The 17,255-nt window shown below is 42.4% G+C and overlaps 4 protein-coding genes across 7 annotated transcripts; 2 read left to right on the top strand and 2 right to left on the bottom strand.

Annotated features, from left to right (window-relative positions):
* Nucleotides 1-85: 85 nt before the first annotated feature.
* Nucleotides 86-4,307, top strand: LOC115564473 (NADH-cytochrome b5 reductase 3). Of its 4 annotated transcripts, none has more exons than XM_030388801.2 (4): nt 86-332; nt 2,192-2,845; nt 2,908-3,007; nt 3,827-4,307. In XM_030388801.2, the coding sequence occupies exons 1-4, from the start codon at nt 309-311 to the stop codon at nt 3,997-3,999; spliced, it is 951 nt and encodes a 316-aa protein (XP_030244661.2). In that variant the 5' UTR covers nt 86-308; the 3' UTR covers nt 4,000-4,307. The 4 variants fall into 4 exon arrangements, with proteins under 4 accessions (XP_030244661.2, XP_089116148.1, XP_089116150.1 ...); XM_089260022.1 differs by lacking the exon at nt 3,827-4,307 and adding an exon at nt 3,502-3,756; XM_089260024.1 differs by lacking the exons at nt 86-332; nt 3,827-4,307 and adding exons at nt 1,339-1,529; nt 3,502-3,755.
* A 479-nt stretch (nt 4,308-4,786) lies between these two features.
* Nucleotides 4,787-11,672, bottom strand: CycA (cyclin A). Its single transcript, XM_030388797.2, has 7 exons — nt 10,868-11,672; nt 9,876-10,084; nt 9,519-9,810; nt 6,355-6,578; nt 6,087-6,291; nt 5,767-6,014; nt 4,787-5,687 (listed from the first exon to the last, which is right to left on the bottom strand). The coding sequence occupies exons 1-7, from the start codon at nt 11,096-11,098 to the stop codon at nt 5,522-5,524; spliced, it is 1,575 nt and encodes a 524-aa protein (XP_030244657.1). The 5' UTR covers nt 11,099-11,672; the 3' UTR covers nt 4,787-5,521.
* LOC115564472 (RIB43A-like with coiled-coils protein 2) lies at nt 7,395-8,985 on the top strand. Its single transcript, XM_030388800.2, has 2 exons — nt 7,395-7,713; nt 7,769-8,985. Exons 1-2 carry the CDS (start codon nt 7,588-7,590, stop codon nt 8,786-8,788), a joined length of 1,146 nt encoding a protein of 381 aa, XP_030244660.1. The 5' UTR covers nt 7,395-7,587; the 3' UTR covers nt 8,789-8,985.
* On the bottom strand, nt 11,097-16,369 carry LOC115564470 (lysosomal alpha-mannosidase). The gene is made up of 6 exons (XM_030388796.2): nt 16,188-16,369; nt 15,747-16,117; nt 15,214-15,684; nt 14,541-15,151; nt 14,240-14,484; nt 11,097-13,794 (listed from the first exon to the last, which is right to left on the bottom strand). The coding sequence occupies exons 1-6, from the start codon at nt 16,260-16,262 to the stop codon at nt 12,595-12,597; spliced, it is 2,973 nt and encodes a 990-aa protein (XP_030244656.2). The 5' UTR covers nt 16,263-16,369; the 3' UTR covers nt 11,097-12,594.
* Between the last annotated feature and the right edge of the window lie 886 nt (nt 16,370-17,255).

The raw sequence follows: 17,255 nt of genomic DNA, 5'->3' as shown, positions 1-17,255 counted from the left end.
CAGGAGCTAACAAAGAGAAATGAAGGAGTGTGGAACGCGAACTTGCGCGAGAGATTAAGAGAGCGAACGTTTCGTGGTCAAACAAAACAATTGCTTTCACTATCTCCACACGCTCGCGTTTGCATTCGCGTTGGGCCTGCGTTGCGTTTTAAAATAAAACTTCTGTCCGTGTGCACCACCAGCAGCAGTGCGTGATGCTCCATCGCTACGATAAAGGAATTATATAATATTTATCCAAAAGTGCATTCATTGATTGATTTTCCAACCGGCAATTCTTGAGTTCCAGCAGTGTCTCCAGTCCTTTGGATATGGTGCGTTTAATTGAGACCAATGTAAGTTACGAAACATGTTGCAGTATAGCTTTTGCATAATTCTCGGTACTCCTCGACTCGGTGTCCTCTTATACTTCTCATCACGTACGCACTTCGCCTTCAGCTAGTCTATGTCATAATTCTTAAAAATATACATTAATATGTATGAACTGTATGTATCTAAAATATGCTTTTGCCATTTGGCATCTCCCACCCGAGGAATGCAAAGAATATGCGGATATACTACATAGGTATTTATAACAACAATCATAGAGTCGTTGGCTGTCGCATTTGGCGCACACTTGCTCAAATGACGTCATGCTGTTCATAATGTTATTCATACGACGTATTTGAAACAGCTTGATGGAATTTTAATATCTCAAGGAGCCATTGAGCTTTGGCTCTGCACTCAGCTAATTGCATTAGACCTCTCTCTGCTAGAGAGACCTTTGAGCTTAATCTGTTTGTCGTTCTTCATTGAGTTGCGCAATATTTCCATTATTGAGACAGAATAACGTAACAGTTTTGACTGTGAGTGAATGAATAATCGCCATATGGTTCATCTCTAGTTTTCACAATGGACAAGTGCTTAAATTTATATAAGTTTGAGACTACGTCACAGTCGGCATATTAACAAACACATCAGCTGTTTGAATTAGCAAAGTTTCTCTTTGAACAGCAGCGACCGCTCTCTCTTTGTCACTCGCTTGACATTTGATATCTCTCGTTCTCACTCTCACAGTGTGAGGCTCACACATTATTTCATATCATCGTTACGATGCTGAACGCTTGACGAGAGTACTGAATGTACATATGTGTTAGACTAAAATTTTTGAAATATTCATTTAATACTTAAATATAAATATTAAAATATTAAATATATGCATAAAATAACCTAGAGTTAAGGATTTGCAAGCATTTGTATTTTATTTTAGTTTAAGAGAAATAGTCTGGCTGACAGTGCTTAGCTTGGCCATTTACTTTTCAAATACACTGTTCGCATACGCGTGCTGACTCGGCACCTAGGCCTCGTGTTGACTCCCCGCTTCGACTTCATTTCAATTGTAAATTGTGCGCGGCGGCAAGCGGTTGATCAAACGCTTTGCTATTCATTCCTATTAGTCGGTCAAGTTGAATATTTAGAATAATTTCAATTGCCAATACGTAATAGAAAGTAACAAGCATTCAGCAAGTGTGTGAAAAATGGCAGATTTTGATGTAAGTCTATATTAAATGTGAAATATGAGTAAATAAAATGAGAGTGCGCCACGCATGCCGCTCTCTCGGTCTCTTCTTTTTCGCTCTCGTCTGCTTTTCTGCTTGTGGGCCAAAGGTGCTCTCTGTTTATCTGTGCGTGGGCAGTGACGTCATCGATAATTATTTATCGCCCGCAGAGTAGTTACTGCCGTCTCTGTGCATCGTGCATGGCGAAACGCAGCACCCAAAATGGACTACGTTTTCAAGGTCACGGCCAAGTCTTTTTTGATGTCAGTTGTGTTTGTATGCAAAACGAAATAACCTCAATTATATTGAGGTTTTAAGAGAAACCAACGCTTAGGTGGCTTCATAGAGATGGCAAAAAAAAAAAACTTACCACAAACAGATCGCAGACTCAAATTTCACAATGAGCCGAAACGGTTGAAATTTAATTGTGGACCAAACTCCAGAGGTTGACTCAATGCGCTTAGAATAATCAGTAATGGCATCAATAGGGCAAAATATAAAAGTCAACGGAAAAATACGTAATGCTATAAAATATGTCTGAATAATCTACATACGTATGTTCATATTTGTTCTTAGAAGATACGTAATACGTATTAAACATGAAATTTCCAATGCTTCGACATTTTATATAAATATCGCTGCCTTTTATTTTTCAGTTTGTGCCGATTGCTATGGGCGTTGCAGCCATCGTTGCCGGAGCATTGATAGTACACTATTTTATCAATAAGAAGTCGACGAAGCCCCGTCGCGAGCCCAACCGAACCGCACGATTGCGCACTCTAGTCGATCCCAATGATAAGTACCAGCTGCCACTGATCGAGAAGGAAGTGCTCAGCGCTGATACGAGACGTTTTCGTTTCGGTCTGCCCTCCAAGCAGCATATACTGGGTCTGCCTGTGGGCCAGCATATTCATCTGATTGCGACAATCGACAATGAGCTGGTCATACGGCCGTATACACCCATCTCGTCCGATGACGATGTGGGCTACGTGGACCTGATTGTGAAGGTGTACTTCAAGGACACGCATCCCAAATTCCCAGCGGGTGGCAAAATGACGCAGTACTTGGAGCAAATGGAACTGGGCGATAAGATCTCGTTCCGCGGTCCTTCGGGTCGTTTGCAATATCTGGGCAACGGCACCTTCTCCATCAAGAAACTGCGCAAAGATCCACCCAAGCAAGTGACAGCCAAGTGCGTCAACATGATTGCCGGCGGCAGTGGCATTACGCCCATGTTGCAGCTCGTGCGCGAAGTGCTGAAGCACAGCGACAAGGATAAGACACAGCTGGCGCTGCTCTTTGCCAATCAGGTGAGTGAGGGCATCAAATACAAATCTCCATAAAAGTAACTCTCTGAATTTGGATGTTGCAGAGTGAAAAGGATATTTTGCTGCGTGACGAACTAGATGCCTTGGCCAAGAAGCATCCCGATCAGTTCAAGGTCTGGTACACCGTGGACAAAGCAACCGAAGGTGAGCTGCGGCTTCAAATGCTGTGCAAGACATTTAACTATCATCGAATCAACATCATGCTCATGCAGGGTTTTTAATTTAAAAGGCAGGGAGATTATTGATCAATTATAGGAGTTTATAGAGTATCTAGAGTTTTCGTCAGAAAAATTTATTTGTTTTGCTTTGGCTAAGTGTAAATTATAAAAACAAACTTCGATAAGATATTTATAAATTTGTTGATTAATGTTAAACAAAGTGTATTACGAAATTTCAAAACATTCCTTAGGCAGATTTATATTCGGGTTTTCAATAATATTTATTTTATATATGCATGCACGTCACATCGATTCGAGCTCATTCCCATAAAATCACTGTCTGAATCAGTGTAGTGCAATCAATCGCTGTAGTGTCTAATGCCCATATAAGCCATCTATTATGTTGAGAATCTTGTGTTTGCTCCTCGCCACATGCTGCCCATAAACGGATGCCCCGCCCGGCGAACGCGCGCTTCATAGCCTGGTTGTACAATACGGGCCATGTCAACGACGAGATGATGGGCGAGCATCTGCATCCGCCCAGCCCAGATACACTATGCCTGCTGTGCGGTCCGCCGCCCATGGTCAACTATACCTGTATACCGGGCCTCGAACGCCTGGGACATCGTTCCGAGCAACGCTTTAGCTATTAAGTAACGAAGCTTAGCATCTGTATAATTTGAGCCTTTCAGTTAAAAAATAACACAAATCGAGGGATATGTTCTGTAGGTTTACCCGGTCGAACTAAGGCTCTCATTGAGTTCCCTCGCTAATCCCGATCTCTCATTTCTTTATCTCACACCAGGCTGGACTTATAGTGTTGGCTTTGTCAATGATGAGATGATCGCCGCTCATCTGCTGCCCGCCAATGACGACACGATCGTGCTGCTCTGCGGCCCGCCGCCCATGATTAACTTTGCCTGCAATCCAGCACTAGACAAGCTCGGCTACCATCCGGACTTACGATTTGCGTATTAGGGACGATCAACGATATGGCCACCATAGATGAAACTCCTCCCCAAGGAGCTCACATTCGCATTTTTTTCCGCTGTGTCAGTTTCTCTTACGCTCACGAGCTGCATTTGGGACAATAACAATCAAACTGAATCCGAGAATGAATCTAAATCTTAGTAAACGCTCCATATCGCGGAGGTGGGTGTCCGACTCCATTGGCAATTGGATCACATCGATCAAAGGCTACATTTGTAGCAAATTTTATTTTAATTTTGATCAATATACACTTGTTGAATACGAGAATAATTATAAAATTGAATGGAAATGCTTAACCTTTTAATTTGTTTTAATTACGTGCATTAATTGGAATTTCAATTCATTTGCAATTAGTCAAGTGATTTGTTAAGCAATCAAAGGTGATTTTCGTGGAACGAATGTGGAACTTGATTTATTTAAAAAACATTAGGCATTAGACAAGATTGGAGCTCTTCGCTATATATCTACATATATAAATAAATAAAATTATATTTCAAACACATTGGAAATAAAAGATTATACAAATTATAGATGTGCCTCTTGGTCTATCATTTACTTTTATTGATGGCTAGTAAAATTCGATACACAAACTTGTTTTAGTCGAATAACTAAACATAAATGGTTTTCTTTCTCAGACTCTTTCATAGTTGAAACGAATAGAGTTGAACTAAAAGTGTAGTAAGCGTCATTAAATTTATGTAAAATGTTTATATATGTATGTATAAACTATTATATTGTATATATGTATTTTGCTTGGGTAAAATTTAAAATGATATTTTCAGTAAAATTTATATATTTTTGTTATATTTGCTTCAGGGTTCACAGAACATTTATAGCCTATTTAGTTAGCATATGTGTAGCATAAATATTTTATGTTTTAGTTTGTAGCTGTTCGCGGGCCGATTTGTTTGAAAGACATATTGTAAACATACATATCTGGTTAAATATAAATACATAAGAAATAAAAAATACGACATTGAACAAATAATGAATTCAATAACTTAAAAATTGTATAAGTAAGTAGCCTAAGGGATTGTTTTAAACGCTTCATCATTTATTTCTAGCTCGATTCATTTGTGAATCGTGTGGCGCTCTCGCTCTCTTTGTAAATCCCTCAAACAATCCACATGGTGCATGTTTGTGATTTGCTGCTGCGCACGCTTTGAACGTGGATCGCATTATTTTAGGTTGTAGCTCCTCTTTCTTATATATGGCCTGTTAGCATATACAAATGTCCAGTAGCTTGCCAGTGAGTGTACGTACGTTCGATGTTGAATTGGAGTTATGTGGCTAATGTTATTATTGTTGTTGTTTTTGTTGTTGTTGGCAGTGCTCGTTTTGTGTGGCGTGCGCCTGTGGGTCAGCGATCAGGTGTGGCAGTAAAATCTTAATGCATTGTACTTACATTTACAACGAATAAATCTACTAATAGAGGGAGGGGTTTACATTGAAAAAGCTAAACTACAATACAATTTGATCATGGCTTGATGCTGAATTTTTAAAAACAAACTTAAAACTTATAAAACAAATTGACTTTAGATTTCGTATCGTTGCCCGACTGTATCTGTTGCTGTTTATCTGCCTCGCATTTGCTGGCCGCCTTATAATCCTGTACAATTTTATCCATTTCGGATTGGCTCAGTTCGATGGGTTGAATAGAAGCCACCTTCTTGTATCTGTAGTTAGATAGATAAGAGAAGAGTTTATATTGATGATTCTCTTTAGGCATTTAGCATTTATCATTGCTAAACTCACTTTTCCCTATTGTACTTTTCCCTTATGGCCTGCGTGCTTAGCTCTTTGGCCGTCTTGTGAGTCTTGCACAGCGGCACAATCACATGCTTCATCTGATCCAAGGAGTATGTGGTTATCTCCTCCAGCTGTGCCGTCCACATCGGCAAGCCCAGAATGTGGCGTGCAAATGCCAGCGAAGCAGCCGACATGAGTGAGGGCAAATATTGCATATACGATTCTCCCTCCAGCAGCGACAGCTCACAAATGTACTACAATCGTGAGAGTTAGAGAAGAGCTAAATTAATTGCTCCTCTATCGAACGCATTTCATTGATCACCTACCAAAGTCATGTACTTCAGCTTCTCTGGCATATCGCACAGCACGGCATAGGTGTTGATAAAAACGTACGGTGTGGGCGTGCACAAGTTGAAGGAGAGAATCTTGAGAAACACATTCTCCATGCGCAGCACTTGAGCCTTGGTGTAACTGTCGTCAGTGAGAAAGACAAACTCGCCAACATCTGGTGGATAGATCTCCTCATATTTGCTGTCGACAGAAATATAATATTCTATATAAGCTGCATACATGAATTTGAAATCATTTACTCACGAGGCAATGTACATGGCTGCAGTTCCCACCAATTGCAGCTTGGCACGCTTCACCGACATTTGGCTGAGGAAGCGATCCAAGTAGGAGACAGACAAGTACAGTGTCTCCGTGTCCAGTTTGTATTCCTCGGCTACCTCGACCAGCCAGTCAACCAGAATGGTGCGCATCGAGTGATTGATGTCCGTCTGGCGACGCATATATTGAGGCTTGGGACGATGTTTTTTCTGTGAAAGAATAACCATCAAGTTGAGTTTAAGTCTTCCCAGAGAGTGTCTATATTCTTCGTAGCTTTATTAATTTACACATTTAATTACATATTGATCTTAACACGTCGTTGAACAGTTTGCTTTATACTCTCCCCTTTGCGTTATGCAAACAAATTGTTTTCGAATTTGTCAGTTTATGCTTCAGCATTTCGGTCTGGGAAACTAAACTCGTTTGGCTTCGTTCCACCCTTTCTCCACCCCTGCTCTTTAAAGCATATTAGTAACCTATCGAATTTACCAATTTATATTTGTATATTGGCTATTTTGTGCTACGTGAGCCACATTTCAATTGAAGAACAAGCCACTCCCTCCAAACACAGAGATTTGGCCAAAAGACGGCAATACGAAACACCATGTCTATTAGGTGTTTACCTAATGGGCCATTTAACGATTATGGGACACGCCAAGCGCCAGAGGCAGGAAATTGTTGAAATTGTAAATGCATAAAACATGCGAAAGAGATTGATATAAATGGGAATATCAAATGTTTCATTTGAGTAGTTATGGCAATTTATATAGATTATGTTTATGAATTTTTAAGAGGGCAAGAAATTCAAGAAATGTAAATGCATAAAATAGACGTAATATATTATGAAGAGCAAAGTTGCGGCACATGAGAGATGTTATAGTAATAAACCATATACCAGCATATAGAATACATAATAGTAAATCAACTATATAAAGCAGCTAGTATTTAGTTTAGTAGCTACTAAGCATATACAGTAAACATTTATATGGAAACCAAGTTGTTGGGGTTGCTTGTAAGGCGCTGAGAATTGATTTGTTTTCTAGTGTAACAAACGAACGACCCGGCAACCGGGCAAACAAACTCAACTCAGCTCAACAACAAAGTTTCAAAACCGGTTTGAGCTTCAGAAAGTGATATACTTTCACACTGAAAGGGAATACTCGGTCTATATATATATTTTTTACATTAAAGTAAAGTTTCAAAAACAACGGGGACAAGATGACTCTCAAAATGCCATTGTGCACCAAGGAGGACCTCAGCGAGGCGGTCAAGCTGCAAAAGCGGGCGCAGTACGAGGAGGAGCGCAAGAGCCGCATCTTTAATGCCAGGCAACGCCTATTTGGAGTAAGTACAGGGTATCATAAGAAGCACCCAATATACGTCAATTCGTTTCTCTTAGCTCGATCTGGACGCATTGGAGCGTCAGATATTGGAGAAGAAGAAGCAGAGGAGCATTCAGATTGAATGCGATAAGCGCTACGAGGAGCAGGAACAGCTACAGAAGCGTCTCATAACAGCCAAAGAAAAGGAATTGGAGAAGGAGAAACGTATTGTGGACTCGGATCTCAACTATTATCGCTGCCGCTATCAACGCTTGGATCAGCGTCGCGAATACGATCTGAATGATCCAAACTTTCTGAAGAAAGCCAAGCCGGCTCGCATAGCCGATGATGACATAATGCTTGGCGTATCCAGTGCCCAGATCTTCTATGGTGAGGATCTGCACAGGAACGAGCGTCAGGTGCGGCAGCGCGAGCAACAGCGCGCTTGGCTGGATCAGCAGGTCAAGGAACGCAAGCAAGCGGAAGAGGCGCGCCGCAAGGCCGACAGCGTCTATATAGAGAGTGTGAATTGTCGCGACAAGCACTTGGAGGAAATGGCCAAGTCGGACCATAATATGCGCCACCAGATCACACACAAAATACGCCAGTACAACATCAATCTGGCCAAGCAGAAGCAGGCCAATCGCGAGCGCGCCAAGCGCGAGACATATGAGGACGACATGGCCGAGATCTACAATATGTTGTCTAGCGATATGCTGACCGAGAATCCGGATGTGGCCCAGTCGCGTCTGAATCCAAACAAGAAGATTGCATTCATGTACCGTGGCATGACTCCGGACGAACTGGTAGAGTTCCGCAAGGGGCAGGAGCAGCAGCTGACCCAAACGCTGCAGCGCAAGACCGAGGTTCAGCTGATGAACAAACAGTGGGAGCAGTATGCTATTAACATGGATCGTACACTCATGCTCAAGCAGATTGAAATGGATCGCAAGCACAAGGAGCAACTGGACGAGCTAGTGCGCGCCAATACCAAACTGGCTGTCGAGCAGGATCAACAGCGCAAGGAAGCGTTGGTGCAACTCAGCAATGCTGTCTCCGATGAGTTCTACGACCAGTTCAACAAGAACTCCCGTTAATTTGTTAGTGCACTTCGCCGTGCAGGTAAATCGATTGTGGAATTGTTTCAGCAGCAGATCCTGCGCTTGTGCTGCATCACATTCAAGCTCTGCTGCCGGAGCAGTTTCATGCTCGAATTCAACTTGCATCGGCCGAATAACACTTAAACTGAAGTCGAATTCAAAAAAGGGTTAATAAAGATTAAATTATAAGTTGAGTGTTTTGTTTGCAAATAGTTGGATAAATAAAGGGGAGAATAAAATACTAGCAAGAAAATTCCGCCCAAAAAAAACGAACATTCCGAAGCCAAAATGCTTAGAAAATTCATCAAGTCAACGTTAGGGATGGTAAACATGGCACGTGAGCGCACTTGAAAGGAACGTCGCTGATGTAGAACCCCGTTTGCTGTCACTAATCAACGGGCAAAGAGCGAAGCAGGCACACGAAGCAAAGAAAAGAAAAGAAATAAAAGCAACGAGGCGAGAAGACAGCGTCGACACGAGGGTGCAGCAGGCTGTTAGAATGCGCATGTTGTATGCATGTGTAAGTGTTTATGTGCACGCTAGCTGTAGGTAGATCGCTAGGCGCTAAATGAGAAGCAACTTAGCTAATGTGTGGGACAATGGAAACACTGCGCTACAGGGTATCAGGACCAAGTACATCTAAGATTAAATGGGACTCTATCCCAAATTCCTCACATATCTACGAACTGATTCGTACTTTGTAATTTAATTTAAGTCTTGTACTTACTTCGCTCTCGCGGAAATTTTGCAATATGTCGTGTTGATATTGGACCACCTCGTAGAAGCGCTGACGATCGTTGCGCGGCAAGACAGGACCTTCCAAGAGCGAGACGTCAGCATCGGTTTTGAGATCAGCCATGCCCTCGGACTGGCTGTTGTCAGATATCTCGGCGCTAATGATGCTAGTCTCGGCCAAGGAACGGTCCACAGACATGGGCGATTGCACATCGGTGACGGACATGGGCGTGCCATCCAGATCGTAGCCATGATCTATTACAAATTCCTTGCGTACTTGCTCGCTAAAGAAATCGAGAATGGCCAATGGTAGATTTTCAATCCATCCAAATTTTGACTTTTCACTTACAGCTTTTGATCGACAACCTGAATATTCTCTTTATCGGCTGCAATGGAAAGAGCCGTGCTTCCAATTTGTAACTGCACCTGTGTATGGCTGTTGTCCTCGTAGACGGAGAACGACTTGAATTGCTCCACCACGGGTACAACATTTGACTTCTTGGTGGCGCCAAAACAAGCATTTTCATCTACTTTTACCTTGGCAACTTCACGAAAACCCTGCGCAAAAAAAATAAAAAAATTGAGTACATAGAAAAAAACGGATGTAAGAGTAACGCAATTACAACATGGTGCCGCTGTGCTAAATGTGTTAGAAAGGGAAAGCCTAATAAATTAAGATTGCTTTCTCGCTCTATTATTCTTTATTCCCTGCGCTCTGGGAAAAATCCTGTTACGTGCGCTGCTCCGCGCAGTCGTCTGTCGCTTTAGTTGTTGTTTTTGTTTTGTGTGTGTGCGCGCGCCCTTTGCTGGCTTCTCTACATGTACTTCTCTCTATCTCTCTTTGTTACTCTCTTTTCCTTTTAGACACGGGCACTGTGCTTCTCTCTCTATGTGTGTGTGATCGCAAAGGTGCTGTAATTGCATTTCAATGTATGTATGCCTGTTTGCCTGTTTGCTTTGATAGCCTTTTTTTTTGTATTGTTGCTTTTGTCTGATGTCATGCGAAAAAAGCGCGCAAGATTCGCAATTCGACTATTCATTTCTAGGTTAGTTTTGCTGATTAGGCGCGCAATCGCAGCCTTGCAAAACAAAGATGCATGTGCATATACTTAACATAATCTGCTAAAGTTTACATTAACATTAAATGTAACTTTTATAATACAATGTGTGTGAGAGGGAAGAGTGATTCCGAGAGAAACAAGGAAACCGACTCAGACAGACAGACAGACAGGAAAACCCACCACCATTCTGTCTACTGATCGTAGTTCAACCACCAGCAAAGTTGAGCAAGGGGCAGCTGCGCTGGAATACCCAAGGATGTGAATTGTGATGGAACCTTACCATTTTGCCAGTGGGCACGGGGTTGCCGCGCTGCACATTGCCATGGTTATTGTTGGTATTCAGCACAACCAAATTGGCGCGCGGTACCAGAGCCTTCTCCTTGCCACCAATTACAGCGAGCGGTTGCTTAACACCACCAGCTCCATTAAGCATTGATGACTTTTCCTTTAGACTCGGCATGCCGGGATTCTCCTTTTCAGTGTTGTCACGATGTATTTGAAAACTGGCCATTTTATGATCTTATCTTTATTTCCACACGCACAAAATTAACTTAGATGCCTCTATTTGTATCCAAAGGCGCCGAATACTTGCGTGCGCCTTGCTCTCTTCTTCGTCACTAAAAAATGGTGGCTTTATCTGCGCTTCTCTTTATTTTATGTACGCAAGTATAGAGCTGTGTGCGTGAGTATGTGTGTAATTTCGTTTCTTTAACTCAGCTGCTGCGTCGGCGGCTTCGAAACGCCGTCGTTTGTTGAGTCGCTTGCGTTTCGGTTTTTACTCACACTAGCATAAACGCATATGTATGCGTTAGTACGAATGCTCAAAGTCGAACACATTTACACACAAGCAAAATTTATCATAAAAATTTGAAGCACAAATTACATTCAACATTCACGACGCATACGATATATATTATAATACAGTTGACTTTTAATTTTTACAACATTGTTGCGCCTTCGCAGCACTTGAATTTAATTTACATACAAACTCAGCCCGTGCTTAAATCAATCTTGATTTGATCTTACGCTTACACAGTCTGCGTCTTTTTTTAGATCCGTCACCGTGTGCGAGTCCCGAAATTATGCTTGTCGAACGACCAAAGAGCAAATGATATTATATTTTTTCCCGGTCAAACATAAACGAGATGAACCATTCGCTTTATTTTCGATAGTCACGCAAACTATCGATACATGTATATCAACGATATATTTTTTGTATAAATTTATGCCGATATTGTGTGCATTGGGAATATTCATGACATATTGTTTGTTATTGAATCCGCTTTAGTTTAATTTGATTTAATCCAAATTTTGCTACTCATCGTAAATATAATATGTTAAGTATCGATATTTGTCATCAAAGACTTCATGCTGTTATTGGAAAAAAGAAGTGAAACCGGGTAATGGAAGTGCTGCCAGATCAATTAACAACAGTCGGTAGATTTTAAACTCTGAAATTGCTTGTGATTGTTTTAAACTTCTGAACACACATTATTGCAATGATAAAAAGTTAAATATGGTTGAAATATTGAATATAAAGTTGACTATATACTATATATTCCATAATAATTTACCAGATTAAAACAACAAAAATTCTTTCGTAATCTGCAGACAATGCATTTTCATTTTCTATGATAATGGCTCGGAAAATCTTTAGTCTTGCGTAACTATGTATATATTGTTTTGCGAAAAGAAATGGGAACGACCTTTCAATCAGGTAGCAAAATGGTATCAACTTCTGGTCACAAACGCACACACGCACAAATTATTAGATGTCCAGCCGCCTATGGACTCCCGGCTGTGCAAAAGAAAAACATCTGCCACCCTTTTTGGTTTGTTACAGGCGCTAAAAATGTAAGGTTTCAAAATGAATAGAGAGGCATATATACATATGTATATGTAGGATTATGACGGAAGAATTCTGTATTGCTTCATACAGCTATATAGAATTAAGTAGTGAAAGTAGATTTCAATTTTCTTTACATTTCTATTTATTCCAATCGAAGCCTATTGCCAATTGATAATAAATGTGCGAATTTGCATGGGACTCAAGGTGACACTGAATCTGGAGGCATCACTAGCCGCAGTGGCCCACAGTGGTTCATATGTGGAACTATAATACTCCACTGTGCTTGGCTTAGAGCCATCGTGATGGAATTTGAATCTCTTCATATCAGCTAGATCCATATTGCCATCTAAAGTGGTTTCGCGTATACCCTTTCCATTCAGCGCATCGAAGATATGACGAACATTGAAACTAACTGTGTGGCCCTCATTGTGATCCATAAAGTTCTCGAAGCGGACCAGGAATTCGCTTGTGGAATAGGGCTCCAGGGTGAGCAGGTTCACCGACTGGGGGAAGTCCGAGAAATCGGGTATGCTCAGGGGTTTCACAGCACTGGCCGTGTTTGAGCTACTGAAGAACTTCCAGAAGGGCAAATGGATTTCCTGTTGAGCCAAGCGCTCAGCCACAGAGGGCTTGCTCTCAGCCTCATTTAGGATGAGGTAAACTTTGCCGCGCGCAATCAAACCCGTTCCGAACTGTGTCTCATTCAGTGCCTCGCCCACACCGAAGGCATCGTCTCTGAGCAGTCGTCGGTGGAGCATCAACTCCATCTGCCCATCCGCCAAGCTGGAGCCGCCTTGAGCCCGATCGTTGAGCAGAGCGAGACGCTTCTGACTATCCTCCAATGCAATGCGAGCCGTCACTGGATAATAATTGCCACTAATCGACTCGGTCATAATCGGCGTAAAGTATTCCCGCTTATTTAGCTCTCGCCTAATCATCTCGCGACCATTGGAATCGGTGTAGAAAACACCATTCGAGACGAGGCCGCTCTTGAAGCGTGTCACAATCTCTTTGCCATTGTCGTCGTCAATTGGAATCGGTCCAACTAGCCATTCGAATTCCACGCGATTGACGCCTTCATAGATGCGAATCACTTGAGAGATCCACTCGTTGACATGCTGATGCACCTCCTTCACCTGAGCACCATCGTACACCGTGTAGGCGATCTTATCGGAGAGGATAGTAGCCTCGCCATCGGGCCTGAATATATACGCGCCAGACGAACGATTCTGAGCGACGCCATTATTACCCATCGCTCCCTTATATATCGCAAAGTTCTGCTCTATGTTCTCCGAGACGCCGTTCATTTCGATCGTCTTTAGGTGTCCCGTGCTCTTGACGAATGTCAGCTTGATTTGCTGCAAGTGGAAAATATTCATAGATATTAATATTATATAATAAGTCTAGGGTCTAGCCTAGTTGTTTATATGTATATGAGTACAAAAATATATGTATTGTATCTATTGTTCTTTCATTTTCAATTGCTCTCTTTCATTCGTACTCTCTGTTCCTCACATTCTCATTCCTTTCCGTTCTTGCTTACTTGCTCTACATTGATCTGCTTACCACTTTCTGCTTTTCTCTCTCATTCCATATCTCTCTCTCTTTATTTCTTTACCCTTCTTACAGTTTCCTCCGTCTCTTCTCCTCTTTCTGTCATCCTCTCTCTCTATCTCTCTTGCTTTCTTCTTTACCCTTCTTTTATGTTTATCTCATCTAATCTACTTCCACTTCCTATCGTTGATTCCTTTTCCTTCTTTCAATTGCTTCCTCGCCCTTACGTCTTTCCCCTCAGCCACTTACCGAATTCTGCACAACAAGCTCATCCGTTTCCGCTTTGGGCTCAATTCTGTTCCTCTCCTGCCGTATGGAGTGCACCCTCTCGAAACGCTGAAGAGCCTTGGGCCCGGGCAGAACACGTATGTAGTAGTTGGCAAGCTTATCCACAGTTGCCTTGAATACCAGCTCATGTTGGGTGTCGTTCGGGCGGTGCTGTAGGGCGAGCACTTGCCAGGGCACCGGCACCAGCTCCGAGGGCACTGCGCGACCTGTTTGAGAGAATACGTAGCAAAGGCAAGTCAAGTATGTAGAGATCTCCACTTACCCTTCTCATCTGTGACCAGGTATTGCTGCTGCTTGACAGGCACACGGACGAACTGCGTCGAGGGATGCGCGAGCGGATTGAAGAGAGTTACAACCACATTGTTGGCACTCTCTCTGGTAAAGGCACAGACGCTGATGTTCAGCTCCAAACAGCTGTCGAACTGTCCCGTGCTCAGATTCGTGAGCACTCGAAGGGCAGCCCGAGCGTTATCCTGGGCATCCACCATGGCATCGGTGAGCAGGCGGTTATAGTCGCGGGCCACGGCCTGCTTCTCGGTCCCGGTGATGGCATCGTGATGCTGCATTATGCCCATCACCTGACGCAGCTCATCCAAATCCTCCGTTTGCTCGTCACTTACCAGCTTGGCAAAGGCGCTCAGTTGTTTGACTGTCTGTAGCAAATGATTGCCATCCCGCTCGAAGCGCTTCTGGGTGGGGCGAGAGGTGAAGTAGCCCGTCCAATAGGAGTGCACGTCGCTCGAGTAGGGAAAGAAATCCAGCTTCTTCTCTGGCCAAGTCAGCTGCATTCGGTGCAGCTCATAGAGGTAGCATGACGGTGTCGAATAAAAAACATTCACTTTGGAGCCCTCCACTTGACGGGCGTTCACATATCTGTATATAAATCGAATTTACTTTATGATACTCCATAATCGAGAGTATGTATTAGGTCATACTTGATAAGCTTGTCCATGTTCTTGAAATTGATTTCGGCGTCCTCGTACTGAAAGTCATCGCCCATGGGCACCATTATGTGCGTGGCCCGGAACGAGTTGGACATCTTCTTCACGTAGCTGATGAAGTCATCTACTCGGGCCTTGACATTGTTGTCGTAGCTTTTGCTGTCAATGATCGGCTCATCGCTGCAGAGTAGATCGAAGCAGAAGCCAGGCGGTGCCGAGTAGTGGCGGTAGAGCAGTCCGGTAAAGATGTCCGAATCACTCAGCGATTCACTCGATTGCCAAATCATTTCCATGGCCACATCATCCAGTCTCTTGCTCTTCTCCGCGTGATCCATGCGGGCAAAGAACTCGCCATTGTAGCCCATCTGGGCAAAGATCGAGGCCATCTCACGGGAATGGCCAAAGGGATCGATTTGCCAGCCAATGCGAGGACGAGCGCACGAGCCGAAGGTATCATTGAGCAGCCTGAAAGGCAGAAAGAGAGGGTAAGCTCTATTCACATAGTTGATATCGCTATTTGGACTCACTTTAGACCCAATGAGAATTGATCTATAACACTCTGATAGTGCACCGCAGCCTCATCATTCATGCTCCACGCGCCTCCAGTGAACTCCAAGCGTCCCTCATTCACTAACAGCTTAACCATTTGTTTCACAAATTCCGATTGCTCCTCCCACCACTTCCAGAAGAAGGCCGTCTCCACCTGGATGAAACGTCTGTCGGGATTCTTGTGGAGTTCCACGATCACCGAATCGAGTATATACTGTACGCCTGCATGCTGTATATTGTTCCTCGATCCGTAATAATACTGATCCACAGTCTTCAGCCAGCCCACATCGTCGTGAGAGTGCGGCACCAAGTGCACATTAATCATATTCGCCTTAGTCGCTGGACAGGCCTGTGGAGCACAGAACATGGATATACCCCATAGATAATGTATGTAGTTGCTAATGTGATTCAGACTGTACCTCATAACCGCACTTTGCCTCCGCCGGACTGGAGCTAATCACTAGCACAGCTGCTAGAAGAGCTACGGAACGCATTGCACTCGACTATTCCACAAACGAATCCAATGGAGAACTGAAGCTCAGACCGAAAGAGCAACAGCTTTTATATGCGCTCACCAACCATAAAAGTGAAGATAACAGTTACGGATTAACTATTGTACGGCTCGCAGGGGTACTATGTACACAAATATTTTGTATGCATGTATGGGCCCAAGTGGGTATAAACAGCGTATTCCAAGTAGTTGATAAGCTCGCTCAATAGCCGCACTTCACTGTGCTTGGATACTATTTGGGGCTCGTCTATAAATTAGTAAGCCCTAAGCATTACTGGCTTTATGGATATAGGTTGGTATATATTCATGTTTGATTGGAAATATTTACTTACTACTTTTACTTACTTAATACATTTACCGTCTACTACTTTTGCTTACTTTTCTTCTACTACTTTTACTTTTTACTACTTTCTATTACTTTGACTACTCCTACTCCTTATTCTGTTTACTACCTACAAGTATTAATACTCCTTCCACTTTCACTTTCTACTACTTACTACTATTGTACTACTACTATTACTATTTTTACTAATTTACTACTACTATTACTACTTTTACTATTTACTACTACTCTCACTATTTTTACTATTTACTACTACTATTGCTATTACTACTACGATTTTTGCTACTAATACATATTACTCTTACATCTTTATAATTTCTACTCCCTTTTTTATTGCTTCACTACTTACTACTATTTATGATTATTTCTATTAATATTAACGATTCATAGCTGAACCGCAATAAAGTGTATTCACAATTCGCTGAGCAAATAAAAAAACCAAATCCAACTATTTGACTAGAGGGTCGTTTATTAGTCCACACGTATATACTCTTCTATAGCATTTATGTGAATGTCCGCCGTGGCGATGATAGCGTAATACCGTTATCCCAAGTGGCTATAATAATTATGAAAAACACTCAATAATCTAAACAAGAGTGATAACACCCATTAATCTCTAGATTATTTAAATGA

The sequence above is a fragment of the Drosophila navojoa genome, chromosome 4 (genome assembly GCF_054131105.1).
Source record: "Drosophila navojoa isolate 15081-1374.11 chromosome 4, UAZ_NAV_1.0, whole genome shotgun sequence".
In the NCBI taxonomy this organism is placed as follows: domain Eukaryota; kingdom Metazoa; phylum Arthropoda; class Insecta; order Diptera; family Drosophilidae; genus Drosophila; species Drosophila navojoa.
The sequence above is the reverse complement of the archived record's forward strand: the minus strand, read 5'-3'. Positions and strand labels throughout refer to the sequence as shown.